At 45.0% G+C, this 17,515-nt stretch overlaps 1 protein-coding gene across 2 annotated transcripts; it reads left to right on the top strand.

Annotated features, from left to right (window-relative positions):
- The first annotated feature begins 4,037 nt into the window (after positions 1 to 4,037).
- Positions 4,038 to 16,954, top strand: LOC144109509 (uncharacterized). Of its 2 annotated transcripts, none has more exons than XM_077642335.1 (3): positions 4,038 to 4,171; positions 6,500 to 6,802; positions 16,728 to 16,954. In XM_077642335.1, exons 1-3 carry the CDS (start codon positions 4,162 to 4,164, stop codon positions 16,835 to 16,837), a joined length of 423 nt encoding a protein of 140 aa, XP_077498461.1. In that variant the 5' UTR covers positions 4,038 to 4,161; the 3' UTR covers positions 16,838 to 16,954. The 2 variants fall into 2 exon arrangements, with proteins under 2 accessions (XP_077498461.1, XP_077498460.1); XM_077642334.1 differs by lacking the exon at positions 16,728 to 16,954 and adding an exon at positions 11,443 to 11,687 and having other exon boundaries at positions 6,500 to 6,886.
- The last annotated feature ends 561 nt before the right edge of the window (positions 16,955 to 17,515 follow it).

Genomic DNA, 17,515 nt, shown 5'->3' with positions numbered 1-17,515 from the left:
CAAAGGGAGGATAAATAACCCGATGGAAGTGTATCAAGAGTTTGCTCTAGCTGGGTGCAGACTATTAAAACGCTCAATTGTTAATCCTTGGATGAATCCATTACAGCAGAGTGCAATGGTTTCTTTTCCACAAAAATCAATGTTGATAAGCTCTTACTTTCAACTAGCTTGTCGGCACGACCAGCTGATTACAAGTACCGCCGGCTGCATCACCTACATTGGGCCCCAAAATTGACAGCAGCGCTTTAAGCATGATATCAGTTTCTCGGTTGTCTAGGCGTGCATGAACCATGCCTTCTATATAGCTGCACTATAGTCCTCGCGAAAGCAAACACCACAACAAGCACCGGAATTGCATTCCCTCTGCGATTAAAGGAAGAAGGGATGGTATACAATTTGGAACAAATTATATGGCACATCGGCTGTAGTCGCGCCCGAGAGAGCTGGAAGCAGCTACGGAAAGCTCACTCACGACTGTGTCAGCGAGACAGTCACAGGAGGACACAGAGATCCATTAGGCGCCAGTGCAATCAATGCCTTAGCACTTGTTGCGTTTACTTGTCCGCTGGTGCAAGCGATATGAATGATCCACTTCGAATGGCAAACTACTTGAACCTGCACTGTCTTAACTGATACTTGGCCTGTTTCCGACCCCCTCGTGCTTTTACCAATCGGAGCAAAGCTCTGCAAATGTCTATCCACAGATGCAAATGATTTTGCCGCGATCAGAGCTACCGGATAACCAGAGTTAAGGCAGGTAAATTTGATGCAGGTTGAAGCCCTTCCATTCGAAATGGATAATTCATATCGCGTGCACCCGCAGACAAGTAAACGCAACAAGTGTAAAGGCCCTGTTCGGGGGCCTAGCTGATCAAAATTGAATGGATCTCTGTGTTTTTCTATGACAGTCTTGCTGACACAGTCGTAAGTGAGCTTTCCGTAGCTGCCACGAGTTGAAGAACGCGCTTTAGGCCACCGGCGAAGGCGCCGTAAGGAAAACAATACCATCCAACACACTGCTTTGCGATTCACATATCTGGCCCGTAAAATCTGCAAGCTGGCTGCCAGTCTCTGTTGAACTGGTTGGGTCACAACGGTCACAGCTAAATATTGGATCATACTACTATGCTTATAAGTTGGGCAATAATTTACATGTTCAGCGAGCGTACTGAAAAAATGCTGGCGATCACGGCTTTGATGCTGTCATGGTTGAGATAGAAAAGAAAGCTGCATCACGGTGGACATCGACAAAAGAAGCCTCCAATCCAATCTTCACATCTAATCCAATCCGATCCAAAATATTCAACATGAGTGAAGTGCTTTCATTGCTCTCATTCCAAACCACGCCTGCAAACTCGGGCATTTGCAAATTTGTGCTCGACAAATTTGTCTTTTTTGTGCTTATGCTGCACGTCTGGCTTCATACGGCTCAGTGCATGTCAAGCCGCAGCATGTCACTAATGAAATCGTGCTTTGCCTTTGTGTGTGCTTGTCAAGTTCCCGACCCGTTTACCTGCCGGAGCAAAGCTGTGCAAATCTCTAGCCATGCAAATCATTTTGCCCCTGTCAAAGCTGCCCGGGTAACCAGAGTTGAGGCAGTTAACTTTGATGCACGTTGAAGTACGCTGCCATTTGAAGTGGATAATTCATAGCGTGCACCCGCGGGTAAGTAAACGCAACAAACGTTAAGGCACTTTCACTGGCGAATAGCCGCCGAAAATTGAATCTACTTCTGTGTTCTTCTGTGACAGTCTTGCTCAAACAGTGACGGGTGGCCGCCCCTGCTTTCAGCGTTACGGGCGTGACCATAGTCGATGTGCCATTTGCATTGTTCTGAGGTGTATGCGGTCCCTTCTGCCTTAATCGCAGAACGAGTGTAGTTCCCTGATTGTCGTGGTATTTGCTCTCGGGGGACTAGTGTTGCCATAAAAGACATGGTTCGTATGCGCCTAGCCGCTGCGGTAGATTAGTGGTTAAGGCGCTCGGCGGTTGTCCCAAAAAACGCCGGCTCGATCCCGGCAGCGGTGGTCGAATTTCGATGGAGGCGAAAATCTAGAGACCTTTGTACTGTCCGATGCCAGTGCACGTTAAAAAGCACCAGGTGGTCGAAATTATCCGGAGCCCTCCACTATGGTGGCTCTCATAGCCTGAGGCGCTTTTGCTTTTGACGTTTATTCTTGCAAATATACTCCATTCCATACATAGCTGGCAATGCAGTGGTCGCTGCGGATGTAGTGCGTCCTCAAAACAATGTTCTCTGCCATATATGAAACGTACCTATCAAAGCCTCGGTGACTGTTTGGACAAAGAGCGGTATAAAACAAAGCACTAGCATTGGGAATCGCGGTTGAAGCTGTGAGGCACTAAGTGTTCGGGCCCTCTGGCTGTAATATTCACTGAGTGTGGACTACTTGTTAGGTGCTAATGGATTCGAAGCGAATCTCCCTACCAGCTGGATATCATATTGCCACATATCATTCTTAATTCCCGAAGTTTCGATGATTGACTCGCTGGACAAAAATGTCTTAAAAGGTTGAATGAAGTGCAGGTGGTCGCCAGTTGCGGTACAGGAGCCTTGTCAAAAGGAAATATGCCTGTGTTCATTTTGGTTGTATTGCAAATTACTTTTCAGGCACGGACTATGTTTGTCTAAAGAGGGGCGATAGCTTTGACAACAGTCACTGCTGTGTATGAAACTTAGTATAGGCACTATTTCTAGCACAACTTAGCCATGCTTTCTCTTCGCCCCTTCTAACTTTTTCAGAAAGACGACTGCCGCTTGCTGCCAGTGGGGCTGCGCTGCTGTGAGAAGAAGCGGTTGCTAATATTTGTGATAAATATCAGCAGTAATAATTTAATTCTAGTATATTTAAGACTGGGTTAGCGTTCTCAACTACAGCTTTAGTAACACTTGTACGTCCAGTATAGTGTCACGTTCATTACTGCCATTGCATGCTGCCTGGGTGGCACAGCAGTCATATCCACAGAGTTCATAGAGCTACTGTATGGGTATATCGTGTCCTTGACGTCGAGGTTTGCAGACACCATCTGCTATGTGAAAGAGAGACTACGATATGAAGGAATTTGGTTTCAAATGGTCTGCTGCAGGTTGCAGTGCCACAGTGTATGTTTGCTTGTTTGGGGTACGAGCTTTCTATTGCTGCATGAAAAAGATAAATAAAAATGCAATAAAAATCAGCTGACTATCCTTTTAACGCAATACTGCTGCTTCTAGCTTTGCAGTTCTTATTCTAATTGACTTCTTTTTTCTGTTTAATTTTGCAGGCATTGAAACCAATATTGGCAAGCCTACGAGTACACTAGCGTCCGAAAGACCATCCTCAAAACCCACACCTTATACCATTTGCAGGCAGAACCGCTTCATGTTCATAATGCGAAATAGCATATCCAGTGATCTCAGACTGATCTCTGTGCACAAAATGGGACGTATCAGACACTGCCTTGTTTACACCTAGAAGACAAGCACATCATTGCAAAATCGAGCCGATGTGTCTCAGTGGTTATGGTGCTCAGCACCTGACTTGAAAGATGTGGGCTCGATCCTTGCCCGTATTGGTGGCATTTTTATTGAGAAAAAATGCTAGAGGCCCATGTAATATGCGATGTCAGTGCACCTTAAGAGAACTCCAGGTGGTCGAAATTACCCAGAGCCCGCCACTACGGTGTTCCTCATAGCCCGAGTTGTTTTTTTTTGAGACGTTAAACCTGATAAAGCAACCAACCATCACGGCATCATGAACAGTGGGCATCGCAAAATGTTCTCTATGTAACATTGTGCATGAGTACAGAGGAAAACTTGTGATCCAGCACATATCAGTACAAGTTGCACCTTTTGTCTGTTCTGTGTAGCTTTTTCTGAAAAGAGTATGCAAACTGGAGAGTACACAGAAAAAAAATCACCTGCAGTAGAGAAGTGCCTGTGTTTTGCGGCTGTGCCTTTTGTGCATCATAATTTGTCTTTCTTTTTGTGCTCTGGTCTCACCAGTTAAGGTCTTCGCTTTCCATTGTGGTCCTACCACCCTCTGAGTTTCTGTGTCTCAATATTTTATGGCTTATTGTTTTCTGTATTCTTCTGTATACGACGCCCTTATAAAGTGAGCTCTGAAAAGCAGTAGTAATGCCTTTTTGGTATGTTCTCGGATGTTCCGGGGTAAATATTAACCTGGGCTGTTTCACCTGCTGTCTGCATTAGCTTGTATTGCACGTGCTTTTAATTCTATTAGCTCCTAGGAAATATTTGCTAGTCTAGGCAATTTTGGCTTGATATTAATGATTCATGCTTACGTTTAGTGCTATATGTTACATTGGTAACGCTGTTGACAGAATTGGTTTTGTCTTTGCGGTTTGTAATGTGAGTGCTTCTCTGGCAGCTTCATTAAGCTGTACGTTGTAGAGAACTTTGGGCTTCTAAATTTTTTTGTGCTCTTGAACATTCAGAACTGCTGTTTATATTGTTTGTTATTTATTCATTGCTATTCAGTTTGGTAATATCAACTTGCGAACATTTCTTTCGGAAAGCCTTGTTTTTTCTGGGGCTATATGATGAAAATTGCTTCCTGATGATGTTGGCAGAACAGCTGAAGAGGTTCTTGCTTTCTTGGTACAAGAAACTTCACAAGGTAGCTGCTAGACATGCACACTGAGATGATGCCTGAGATTGTGCAGTGTACAGAAGTAAACGTGTTAATTGCTATATCATTTTCAGTTGTGACAGCTCAGCTCAGTTGTATATATTGGGCATTTTGCTACATTTAGTGAAAGGGAACTAGTCCTTCAGCAGCTTTGCAGCGATAGCCATCATGTGCCAGTCCCTGGCTTTAGTGTCATCGCCATTGGCGTAACTGGTCAGCCTGGGTCACATAAGGCTGCGGGTGGCTCTGTCCAGAACAGCCGCTTTCCAGTGCAGGGGCGCATCACTTGACCAACACCAGTGCGCCAGGAAAATATCTTCAAAACTAAATGCCCTAACAGCTATAGCTGAAACTTGCATTACAAAGTTGTAACCGTCCTGAGAGTTATTTTCTCCAGCAGTTTGCTCAAGGTTTTCCTGCATCATGCATGGTAATTAACGTTTAAGCTTTAGTAGACAAAAGGAATGCACTCAGCAGCAGTGTACTGTGTCAAGATTCAAAGGTCATAGGCGTCCTGATATTAGTGAAAAACTTGCACAGACTTGCAATATCTCTCTCGTGAAGCCAGGCATCATGTAAGCACTTTGTTTAAGCAGCTGTGGCTATTAAGTTGGTTACAAAGATTGCATGTTGCTCCGAGCAATTCTTCGCAAGGTAAAACAGTATCCCTCCAGCTCCATTAAAATGTTTAAATACTAGGAAATTTTCTTTATATACAGTTTTTTTTTTTAGGATCGACCCATTGACCTTGACATAAACTTGTTAGCCTAGTTATACTGTTAGCTCTCGTTACAACGGATCTGGTTAAAGCAGAAAGCCGGATGTCCTGGACTTTGTGACCAATTTTTGTTTGGTCATCATCCATTTTATATCCAATATGTTTCGGTTTTAATGGACACATTTACAATAGATCACTTACAGTGGAGTAAATTTTTGGTAAAATTTGGTTCATAACTTTTTTACAATGGGCATTAGTTTTGGGTTCCCACTAAGCAATACTTCACAGTCATGTGGCCTTCCCTGTCAGTTATGGAGCCCCAATGTTCAATACCACCAGCATTGCGAATAGTGCAATCAAAGTGCGTGATTCTTCCTGAGCATTTCCTGTCCTTACCATTCTTGGCACGTGCGGATTAGACGAGCATGGCTGGCGCAGAGAGATCAGTCGAAGTGAACACTTCCCATCTCCCACGACTCAACTACGAATGCTTATTTCCAATTCTCGTTTGTACACGGCTGTCGGGAGCAATTACGGCCAACCCCACCGACTTCCGAGAAATGAGGAAAACTAGGCTGCTCCAACACCAGTGCTGGAACTTAGAATGATAAGAGCAAACTAAAGAGAAGACTGCATTGCAGTGCCATTTGCCGTTTGCGTCTCAAGTCCATGATTTGTGACTTTTTTGTAGTAGTAAATATACTCTCATGAAGCTTTGTTGCATAAGATTGGCTTTTCTTAAGGAGATCTTGCACGAACCTATTTAGCATGTCTACGCAATCAAGAGATTCTAGAGCAGCAAGACAACTTTTTTGCTGACTTTCTGTTAATACGCACTAGAAATGCGATGCAAAGTTCCTCCTGGATCATTTAAAGAATAAGAGAGTTGTTTTTCAAAACTGCGCCACAAAAGGATTGTTTACAATTGTGCCTTCCAGCTTCTTTTGCGTAAGGCGTACTCCGGGTACGACGAACTTGTTTTTCTGATAATGAGACTCAGTTTTAACCAGCTTCAACTGTATTTTAAAATTACCGTCTTCATTTACAGGCTGCTGCGCACATCACAAAATGTGCTATACTATGTGGGGTCATGCATTTCACTAAATTTACCCTGCATATCTTGGTGCAGGCCTGGTTACAGCTGATATCAAGGTCAGAGTTACTCCTGGGGAAAACGCAAGCAAGCAGATGTACCAGTCCTCCCACTGTGGTCAGAGCTTCATGAAGAAAAGCCCCCATAACCCGCACCTTCTCACCCAAACGGGTGGCCGTCCCTTCCAGTGTGACCACTGCGGGAGTAGCTTTACTTTCAAGACTAACCTGGCACGACACCTTCGTATCCACACGGGTGAACGTCCATACAAGTGTGACTACTGTGAGAGCAGCTTTGCTCGAAGGGGAAACCTGGCGGTGCACCTTCGCAGCCACACTGGTGAGCGCCCATACAAGTGTGACCGCTGTGAGAGCAGCTTTGCTCAGAAGCACTCCTTGGTGCATCATATTCGCACCCACACTGGTGAGCATCCATACAAGTGTGACCACTGTGAGAGCAGCTTTGCTGTAAAGCACTCCTTGGTATATCATCTTCACACCCACACGGGTGAGCGTCCATTCAAGTGCCAGCTTTGCCCTATGGCTTTTGCAAGAAGTGGAAACCTTTCAAAGCATGTGCGAGTCCACAAGAGGGAAAAACCATATAAGTGTCGGGTCTGCACAATGGCGTTCAAACAAAAGCACAATTTAACACGTCATGAAAACAATAAACACGCTTTGAAAACCACAGTTCCTTAAAATTTGATTTGTTTTCCCAACATTAGATACCAAAAGAATTGCTGGCTAGCCCGTCACAATTACATTGGCCAGATTGGCAAAAAATGTTCAAATTTGCATGGCTTCAAAGTAAACTGACACAGCAATTTTTCAGGCCCTTTCCTTTGTCCATAAAAAGCATGGTCATACTGAGCATCTGCTGTAACTGATAGGGATTATCATGGCATGTCTGCATAAAATCACTTAGTGGAACAAAGTTTTCAGGAACATGATACAATTTTGTGTGTATAATATAGTAAAAGCTCATTAATACAGACTCCAAAAGTCCGGAAAAAATGTTTGAATTATCCGAAGTTCGAATTATAACACCACTTTGAAAAAAAAAAAAAAATGATGGTCGATTTGGTTAGTTCGGCCAAAGTTAAATTAAATGCGCTTGCATTTTGGTTTTCAGTTCGGTTCAGGAGTTCACGGATGGCAGTTGTACGGAGAGCAATAATGTGCTATAGTCTTTATGTGTGGAACTGGTCATTCCCTGCATTCATAAATACCTTGGAGTCTTTAGCAGTGGTACAGCAGTAAAGCGATGCACCACCGCCATTCTATGGCAGGCACTGCCATCAGTGGGACTTGGGTTGCTTTGTTTGAGGGTGAACCAGGTTGCTGTTCCCGAGCAGCCTCTCGGGATTAATTCAACAGCCGCCTGACACGATGGGCAGATTACTTGGTATATCTATGCATATTCTTTTCGCACTTAGCCTTTGTGCATGCATTTGTGTGTTTGTCAGAAGACCGCTTTGTGGCAGGCTACTCACCAGGCCACCGGGTGGTTGGCGACCTGCGTAGGTATATATAAATGTATATGCCAGAGCGTCCCAGCTAATTTTAGCCAAGGTTTAAAAATATGCTGCCGCACTCTTAAGACGACGCGACCAAATGCATGTTGCTGGCCATTGTATGGAGCAACACACAATATTCTTTATGTTGGGCTTAATTGCATAATTAGTCGAGATTAATTAACCAGCTTCCCAAGCAAAGCAGATAGGCGAGAAAGTACAAGGAGAAAGTTGTAGACCGGTCTGTGAAAGGTCCCGTTGAACAGTTTTTCACTTATCATCTATTACATATCGGCTTTTTCTCGCTTTTCGCAGATGTCCGCGAAATACAGAAATACCACGTGAGATGTCTGCTTGCGCGCCACGATTGTAGTGCTCTCAAACGTTCTGCCCAACAAACAAGCAGCTCATTTAGCCCGGTGTGCTGCTGCTTAAAAGGCGACAGGGCTGCGACGCAGGCGTTGTCTGTGTGGTTACGCGAGCACAAGCGATATGGACTGTGTCTGCTGGTCATTGGCTGTTATCGAGCGCCACAAAGGAAGCGTACCACTAGTGTAAATCGCACAGCTAGCTGCTGCGTTTCCTCCCTTTCACCTTCTAAGCAGTAGAACGTCGGGCTAAATGATCTGTTTGTTCCTACACGAAACATTTGAGAGCGCTGCTATCGCGACGCGGAAGCTGCCATGTCACGTGGTATTTTTTGTATCTTGCGGGCATCTGCAGTGGGCGAAAAAAAGCTGACACGTAATAGATGGAAAGTTAAAAACTTTTCAGTTGGACGTTTCGCAGACCGTTGTACAACTTTTTCATTGGTATTTTTTGCTTATCACCGTTGCTTCCAAAGTTGGTTAATTAATCTCTACTAACTATGCAATTAAGTACAATACAAAAATAGTGTGACTTGCTCGATACAATAACCAGCAGCATGCACTTGGTCACGCTGTCTTAGAGTGCCTCGGCGTTTTTTTAAACCCTGGCAACTTCGTTAAAGAAAACTTCTTTATTTGACTCGGTGTTTCGATCAAAGAACCGATCTTTTTCAGGAGTGATATGCCTTCGCTGATATTTTTCCTTTTATAGGGGATGGCCGCAGAAGTGGTGAGCGAGAAAGGAATGGGAAGTATGGAAATATGTAGATAGAAGTAAAAAATATACAACTGAATTTAAAGAAATAAGCATGGATATAAAAAAGGGGAGTAGGACCCATGCAGAAAAATGGAGAGTGCGCAGAAGGTGGAAAGAGTAGGGAAATACAATATCCAGATGTGATCCCAGCTTTGTCAAGCACCGCATGCTTGCTTATTGACAGGCTTGTTGAGCTGAGCTGAGATGTGCGACAGCGTGCGTGACTGTGCAAGTAAGTACCTTCATGGAAAAATGGGGGCACATGTCCCTCTTCTCGGCTGCGGGTGCAGGTGGGAGAGGAATTTTGACGCAGCATGAAAAAAGAGAGAGAAAGAAAACCTAAAGCAGTATTTCTCTTTGTATTCGGCAGTATTTCATCTACCACTGATTTCGCCACTGAGACGCGAAAAAAAAATGGGCGGAGGGGAGGTACCGGAACGAATGTTGCCAGTGCAAAACACGTCAGCATATAGAGTACCCAGAAAGGCTGGCACCGTCAGCTCTCTTCTGAGGTCAGAGACCTGCGAAAATACACAAAGAATCACTAAATGTGTCCTCTGAGGTCATACCCCTTTTTGCATGCCACATTTTGGTTGTTACTCCCACCATATATTTCACTCATTTGCTGGTTTCGTGCTGTCTTTTATTTTTCTATTTTTTTTTCTCATCTGTCCTTTCTGAGTACCCAATATGCCGACGTCTTTTACACTGGCAACATTCCTTCGGGTGGCTCTCCTCCATCCCGTTTTTTTCGCGCATAGTCCGGCCTTAGCGGCTAAACTAGCGGTGGATGCAGTTTCGCGGAATGCAAAGAAAAAACTCATCTTTAGATTTTCTTTCTTTTTTGGCTGCTTCTTCTGTGTCTGCGTCGAAATTCCTCTCCCACGACAAGTCCCTGCATTTTTCCATGAAGGTAGCTGCACAGTCATGCACGCTGTCATCCATCTCAGCTCAGCTCGACATGCCTGTCAATAAGCAAGCAGCCGGTGCTTGGCAAAGCAGTGGCCACATCTGGATATTGTATTTCCATACTCCTTACACCTTTTGCAAGCTCCCCCCTTTTTTTGTGTTGGTCCGACTCCCCTTTCTTGATTCTATTTACTTATATATTTCTTACTTCTCTCTAGTTATTTCCGTGCCCTCTACGTCTTTCTTGCTCACCACTTCTGTGTCGAGCACCTATAAATATGGAAATACCAGCAAAGTCAAATCACTCTTCAAAAAAATCGGTCCTCTGATCTCAACATCGAGTCAAATAAATATGTTTCTGTTAACAAAGCACATACTTCACTATATAATTTTTTAAGCAGTCAAGTATTTCATGCTCTCGCAAACTATGCACAAACACACACGCACAAACACACACCGGGGCAGGTTGCCCACTACAAAGCGGGATTCTGACAAACACAAACGCATACACGACAGTCAAATGTGTGGAATGAGCACTATCAGTGCTAGAGCACTAAAAAAATCCGTTTGCATTGCGGAAAATTTACTTGGTGAAAGATTGGGCAATAGTCGCCGCGTTTTGAAAAGGAAACAATGCGAAAATATTATTTTTGACACTTCTATCAACTCCTTTTTGCATGTGTTTTGTTGATAGTGTCGAAACAGAACTCCGAAATAGGGAGGGCCTCCCCTAAAGATTCTCCAAACAGATGTGCACAGGCAACTCTGCAGCATGCAGTTCAGGTTTCAGTAGGGCTATTTTGTTGACCACTTGCTGTACCCTTCCGTCCTAGATGCAGCCTCTCTGCAGGAGCATATTCGAAGTAACCGTTGTGCGATCCGTAGCTTCCAAATTAGCAGGTGTTCAATACTATAGACTTGTATGGACATTGGCCGAGACTGCTCCTGCAGTTCGAATTATTCGGCGTTCTGAGCTAACGAGCTGTTACTGTTGCATTGCTGATATAATTTCTTAGCCTTCCACTAGAAAAAGCGTAAGTGGGTGAAGAAAAAGTGCTGAGTGTTTTTAGTGTCGGCCTCTTTTGAAGATCAGATTTTGGGAATAGTTTACGAATCCTCATACTAATGTCAAAGCAGCTTTTGGTTCTGTTTTGTGTTTTACTCTTCGACAAGTAAAGCCTGCTCTCTTATTGTTCTTTCCGTACTTTTCTTATGGCTTTGTTATTAGTAAAGGACAAAGAGACTACGCCCAGCCTCCAGTTGAGATACAGTCGAACCCCGCAATAGCGAAACCGCCGGGGAAGGAAAAATTTTTCGTTCTCGCTAGAATCCCGGTGTCGCGAAAATGGACAAATAGGCCACCGATTACTTTACAGAACCAAAATTAATGAAAAAAGTGGCTTATTTTGCTTAGCTTCACATTGCTGTGCAGGAGCTTCACGACTCGGGCTTCCCAGCATGATAAACTAGGCATAGCGTCGTCGTTGTGGTCGCCGAGAAAAGTCCGGATAACATCGAAAGCATCAAGCGGAAAAAATCGAGCAGATGCCTGTCAGGACAACCTCTTCGATGTGGTGGGCACTGCAGTTATCCAAAAAAAGGCAGACGGACCTGCTCTGCTTCTGCCCAACCACATCAAAGGCTTCCAGCTAGCTGCAGAATATTGCGCTCATCATCCAAGCTTTCTGGTTAGCATTGTACTCGACCGGAAGCCTTCGGTTACTGTTATAGCACCGTGGAGTCTTGCTCAGGCTGATCATGAAGAGGGGACGCTTATCGGATCCGTCCATGTTTGAGCGCAAAAGAATAGTCACCCGCTTTTTGCTCAGCTTGCCGCCAAGGCATTTTTGTCCCTTAAGGTCGAGCATTTTCGATGACAACATTTCGTAAAAAAAGCCAGTTTCATCCGCATGATAAATTTCGGAGGGCTCATATTCGTCCATTATGCTTTCGTAACTTTCCTGCATCCAGGACGATGCTGCGTCAGCGTCGACGCTCGCAGACTTCACGCGACAACACCTTGGCGACAATGCACTGTCATGCTTTAAATCGGCTTAGCCATGCGGCACTTGCTTTAAAGTCGTTGTGCCCCAGAATGCATGCGAAGTTAATCGCTTTCTGCTGCAGAAGGCTTCCAGACAAAGGCATCTTGTTCGCTCTCTTCTCAAGGAACCACTAGAATACGGCTTTGTCGACGTCTTCGTAGACCGGCGTTGCTACCGGCTTGTTCTGTGCGCGTGCCGTTCTGAAGTGCCGCCACGATGCTGTTCTTAGATTTGAGAATCGTAGACAGTGAGCTGCACGAGACACTGAATTCCTTCTCAATGTCCGACTTCTTTCTGCCCTTTGCAGCTTCAGCGATGATTGCAGACTTTTCCTGCAGCGTCAAAAACTTGTGCTTTTAAACAGGAGGCGGCTTATTTCTGACAGGCTAAAAAAATAACACTGGACACAAGCAAGTCACAGGTGAATTCGGCGTGCACGAGGTGGCCGGCAAAATAGCATGGTTGGCATGGTAGCGAAAAGAAAAAAGAAGGGTATGTTGCTCTGCCTAGATGCTTCACCGGTTGGCTGCCGGTGTCGTCACATGAAACCGTCACGTGTGTGCATAGTTGCCAACACACAGGCTAGCAAAAAGCCGCTTTCAGTGAACAAAAAAAAATCTCGTTATCATCGTCATTACGGAACCGACAGAAAGTAAACAGCAAAGGCCGCGCTGGTGGTTGTTTGCAGAAATGAACGGGCCCGACTTGTCGGCTGAGTGTGCTGCTGCGGTTTTCCCATTTCTCTGTTCTCAACCGGCAGATGTGCCGAAAAAATGTTGCAGATCACTGCCTCAAACTTTCGTTAATACTTGACTGCTTTTTAAAAACACTTCGCTGTTAAGAGGGGGCAAATGCATTGAACATAGAGTTCGCCGGGGGTGCCAGAATTTTTCGTTGCCGCTTGAATTTCGTTCTTGAGAGCTTTCGTTATTGAGGGGTTCAACTGTATATGTTTCTCGCTTTTACTGGTAGGTTTTGTGAGTATTCTAGTGGTTTAATTTAATGGGATAGAAAATGCCACCACACCTATCCTGTGCGTTAACTTTGGTCAAGTAGTGCTGTCTTATAAATGTGCAGTATTTCTGTTACACATTCTGTCTTCAACAATGTAAGTCTTGAAAAAAGTTCTGTTGATCAGCTGACAGAGTTTTTTCGTTCCTGTCACAACGGCTGTTGTCTTATACCATTTTACCTTAGCGGCTATGTGACGTTTCATCATTTCTACAATAAACCCTCACACAAGTTGTGTTTTTCTAAACTCTGTGAGCTTGCTTTGTGGATTAATTGGTCGGGTGACCATTGACAAAAAAATTGTTGTAATTTTAAACAGCTTGTGTTGTTAAAGGTGTTAAAATCTGTGTTTGAACAAAAACTTTTACCCTTTGCATTGAGAAATTAAACTCAGCAATATGTTGTAGGCTGCAATACTTCAGCTGATTTTTTCACAATGCTTGTTAGTGCACCACTGTGTAACTGCATTTGAGAATGTTTTGTCAGAACCATGTGTTGTAATCTACAAGATTTGTGTATAAATCAATAAAATTTTCCTTTTGTCCTTGCAAAGTACATAGATGGATTTACGGCAGAGCTGATCCTGTTCGCAGCTTTTCGAGGCACCTATGCTGACTGCGACGTCAATAGCTTGCTTATAGGTCACATGAGCATTAAAAAACTACAATATTATCACTGCTTCTACATTTGTTGTCATTCTGTCTCTTGAGGCAGGCTTGCTTTAGCATTCCAGTGTATTAAAACGAGAAGGCAGCAATTCCATCACAGCTTTTCTTGCCTTACGTGGCCTATAAGCACATGCTGACATTGTGGTCATTGTGCAGTTGTTGAAACAAAAACAGCACGTGAAAGAAATTCAATTATATATAATTTAGCGGCAGTAGGAGAATGCCATGTGGTAATCCGTGTAAATAATACCTTGCACTTCATTAGAATGAAGAAAATACGCACCCAATGGTTAAGTGTCTATACCGCTTTGAATATTAGTTTTGCCCAGCTTACCACTTCACTCTAACCTTTTTTACTTTTACAATGCAGTAAAAATTGAAGCAAAACTATGTCCTTTATGTCTGATATCCATCCTGAAATTAGGCATTTAAATTTACGTAATCAAACCTGCTGGTGAGCATGAGATAAGTGTGCTCTAACATGAACGCTAAGCTACAGTGAAGTGCTCTTCTTTTGTAAACTAGGAAGCGCAAAATTCCGGACGAGGGACAGAGTAAGGGACACAAAAACAGGCTCACGAGTGCTTACTCCCTTACTCTGTCCCTCGTCCAGAATTTTGCGCTTCCTAGTTTACAACATGCATCACCAACTAGCCCGGCAGCTTGCCCTCCTGTGCTTTTCTTTAATCTGAAACTTGTTATAAACATTTCGGCCGCCGCGGTGGCCGAGTGCTTATGGCACTCGGCTGCTGGCCCGAAAAAGGTGGGTTTGATCCCACCCGTGGCGGTCTAATTTCGATGGAGGCGAAATTCTAGAGGCCTGTGTTCTGTGCGATGCCAGTGCATATTAGAGAACCCCAGGTGGTCGAAATTTCCAGAGCCCTTCACTACGGCGTCTCTCATAGCCCGAGTCGCTTTGGGACGTTAAAACCCACACAGACCAAAACCTTGTTATAAACATTTGAAAACTTACCTCGAAGTCTATGACGGTGAAAGAAAAATGTGGACTTAAAGCAGCAACTATAATGACCAGGTGCACAATGCAGTTTATTTAAGAATTCATATTTTGGTTTGATGGCACTTAAGGGCATCAGGAAGTGGAAACTTTCTCAGGTATTGCGTGCAACAAGTGCCTGCTTGAGCCACGGGTGCTCGCAGCGCAAGGCCTGGCAACGACATTCTCATGAGCCACAGACGTATCACAGAACAAAGTTGCTTTAGGCCGAGGTACTGAGGCCTCGTATCATGTTGCCTGCTGCCGTTGCTTTGATGGGGCTTCCTCAGTTAGCAATGCATGTGAGAAACAAATGCCCAAAGTTTATAACATCGGCACAAGAAATGCCATTGTGACAGTGTGCTGCGAGTCTATGGAGAATTGCTACCTCTGGCGACGTCTTCCTTTTATGTGACTCTGGAGGCACATCAGCAAGAAACTGTATGACACCAGGAATCGTCGGGTGCCCATCCTCATTAGGGGCCAAGGGGGACGCTTCAGCCTGGAAAGAAGGGTCGCCCGAATGGACTGGAAAAAAATTCAGGCAAAGGTTTAAACCGGGTAAACCTACGTAACCAAAGCAAAAGCCTGGAATTTAAGCCTGGTAAAGCTTGGATAGACTTGGTTTTTCCTTGGTGGTAATGACTGATGTTAAGGCGAGCTTTACCAGGCTTAACTTTAAAGCTTTCGCTTTGGTTACTCTCTTAGTCTCTGTGCGTCAGCCTCTTGGCCAGCTACGTCCATTGTATGATCAGATTTGGCCTGTTGTCTTCGCAACCTCTGAGACGCACACAGTTCACGAGGTGTCTCAACTGGATCAGCCATGACAACAGCTGCCATTAAATTGTTGAGAGCTGTCGCAATCCGTTGGCACCGGCTGGGAGGCAGTGGTCGCTGTCTTGACAGAGCGAGCGCACGGCTCTTGCGAAGCTGCGGTTGAGTGATGTCATGGTTGTCACGTGACCAGGCACAGGAGAGCTCCCGTTTTTGACGGCAGCAGTGGCGGTGGCTGAGTGACGTGATAGCTGGCACGTGGTTTCTTCTCGGTTCAAGGTCAAACTCGCGCACACTGCGAGGAAGCTTCGGATGGGAGTAGTGAAAGCGTTCGCTTTTAATAAATGGGGAAGGCTAGTCAGTGGGGTGACGAGCTGGGCCCGACACGACACCTCTAGCAGTTGGCCCTGCGGCGCACCAAGCGACCAAGCTATCGGGGAGGAGCTGAGCCTGAGCGAACGATCAAGGTCAACTGTGTGATCCCCCTCCATTCCTTTTGACGAAGACTGCGGCACCAACGCAGCGGCATGTAAGCTTAAGCACCCCAGCTTTTGCATCACGTGCTCGATAATATGTAATTCCTAAAATATCTTTTGTTTCAACTGAGTTTAACAGTATCTCTTGGCCTCTCTGTCCCGTGTGAACCTGTGTGGTACGTGGGGTCGTCATAGCATTGCGTATGTCGACTTGTAGTCAGGCCACCTTTTTGCCGTCGATTTCGCATCGGCAGATGAAGAGCCACAAAATGCGTAACACAAAGCTCGGGCTCCGGGACTGCTGAGCAGGTTAGAATAAACCCCTTCTCAGGTTATGCAATACGGATGGGTATGGGTCCTTTCTCTGCCTATGCTCTAGATATGCAAACTGAGTTCCTGCCCTTTGGGCACTGTAGTGTGAAGGCTGTAAAAGCAGCACTGCAACGATTCGATTTCATGCTGGTTAGCTGGTGGCAGCAGTTCCTCTTGCTACCCATAGATTGTGCTAGAGTGCAACAAGCTCAATCATTTCAAGCATTATCAAGCAGCGTGCAATAACCGTGTTTGGAAGATTGCGTTTTTCGAAATTTCCTCTGCTTCAGAAGAAGATTGCACTCCCAAGATGGACACCATGCCTTCTATGTACCGGCCAATTCAAGCAGTTCATGTGTAGGGGTTGTCCACGCATTTAGCATCACCCTTCCCAGCAGAGGCGGCAGCCCTGCGAGCACTTTTGCTTCCGTGTGCAGGGAACCGGCTGGTGAAGTGCATGCTCCTGAAGCTGGATCAGAAGCTGCGTGGCGTGGCAAAAGGGGCCCCACTGAGCATGGCGGGCCAGGTGAACCTGCTCATCCAGTAGGCCATTGACCCACAGAACCTGAGCCGCCTGTTCTCCGGCTGGCAGCTTTATGTCCGACTTCCCCTTCCATTCGAGTAACTACGTCCACTGCCACTGCTGCTTGACAGGTTGCTGTGCAGGTAGAGGCAATACGACAGAGTATTTGCGAGCCTGTGGCAATGCAGGCCGATGGTGCTCTATTGAGGAAACACACTTGCAAGACTGGATCCGATGTCTGAGCAGTCATAAGTTTGTTTAGAAGGTGTACCCAGTTCTGAGGATATTGTTAAGAGAAAATGCTTACAAAGGGATGTGTTCTAGAAATCTAAAGCCCATGGCCGTGTGAAATCTCATTCCTCACTCGTCCACATCACTGGCCTGTTGTCGTGGGAGTTAGCGTATCACTTACAGGGTATGATGGCACACAGTTGGCATGCAGCGAAGACAAACATCAGGCCATGCAATAGTGGTGGACGTTCCACGAGTTAAACAGGTTTATACATTTAAACGTCAATATAACGAACACGGATATTACGAATCATTGACTACGTTGAATTGTTCCTGAATATTTTTAACAAACATGTAATTCTTACTTTATATATCAAATGCAGTTTGCCATGAAACGAATACATCAAACTATCGGGCGTGAAGCTGCACGGTGCCCACTTGGATGACAGGCAGCAGACTTTGCCTCGCTAC

This window comes from Amblyomma americanum, chromosome 11 (genome assembly GCF_052857255.1).
Source record: "Amblyomma americanum isolate KBUSLIRL-KWMA chromosome 11, ASM5285725v1, whole genome shotgun sequence".
Taxonomy (NCBI): domain Eukaryota; kingdom Metazoa; phylum Arthropoda; class Arachnida; order Ixodida; family Ixodidae; genus Amblyomma; species Amblyomma americanum.
The sequence above is the reverse complement of the archived record's forward strand: the minus strand, read 5'-3'. Positions and strand labels throughout refer to the sequence as shown.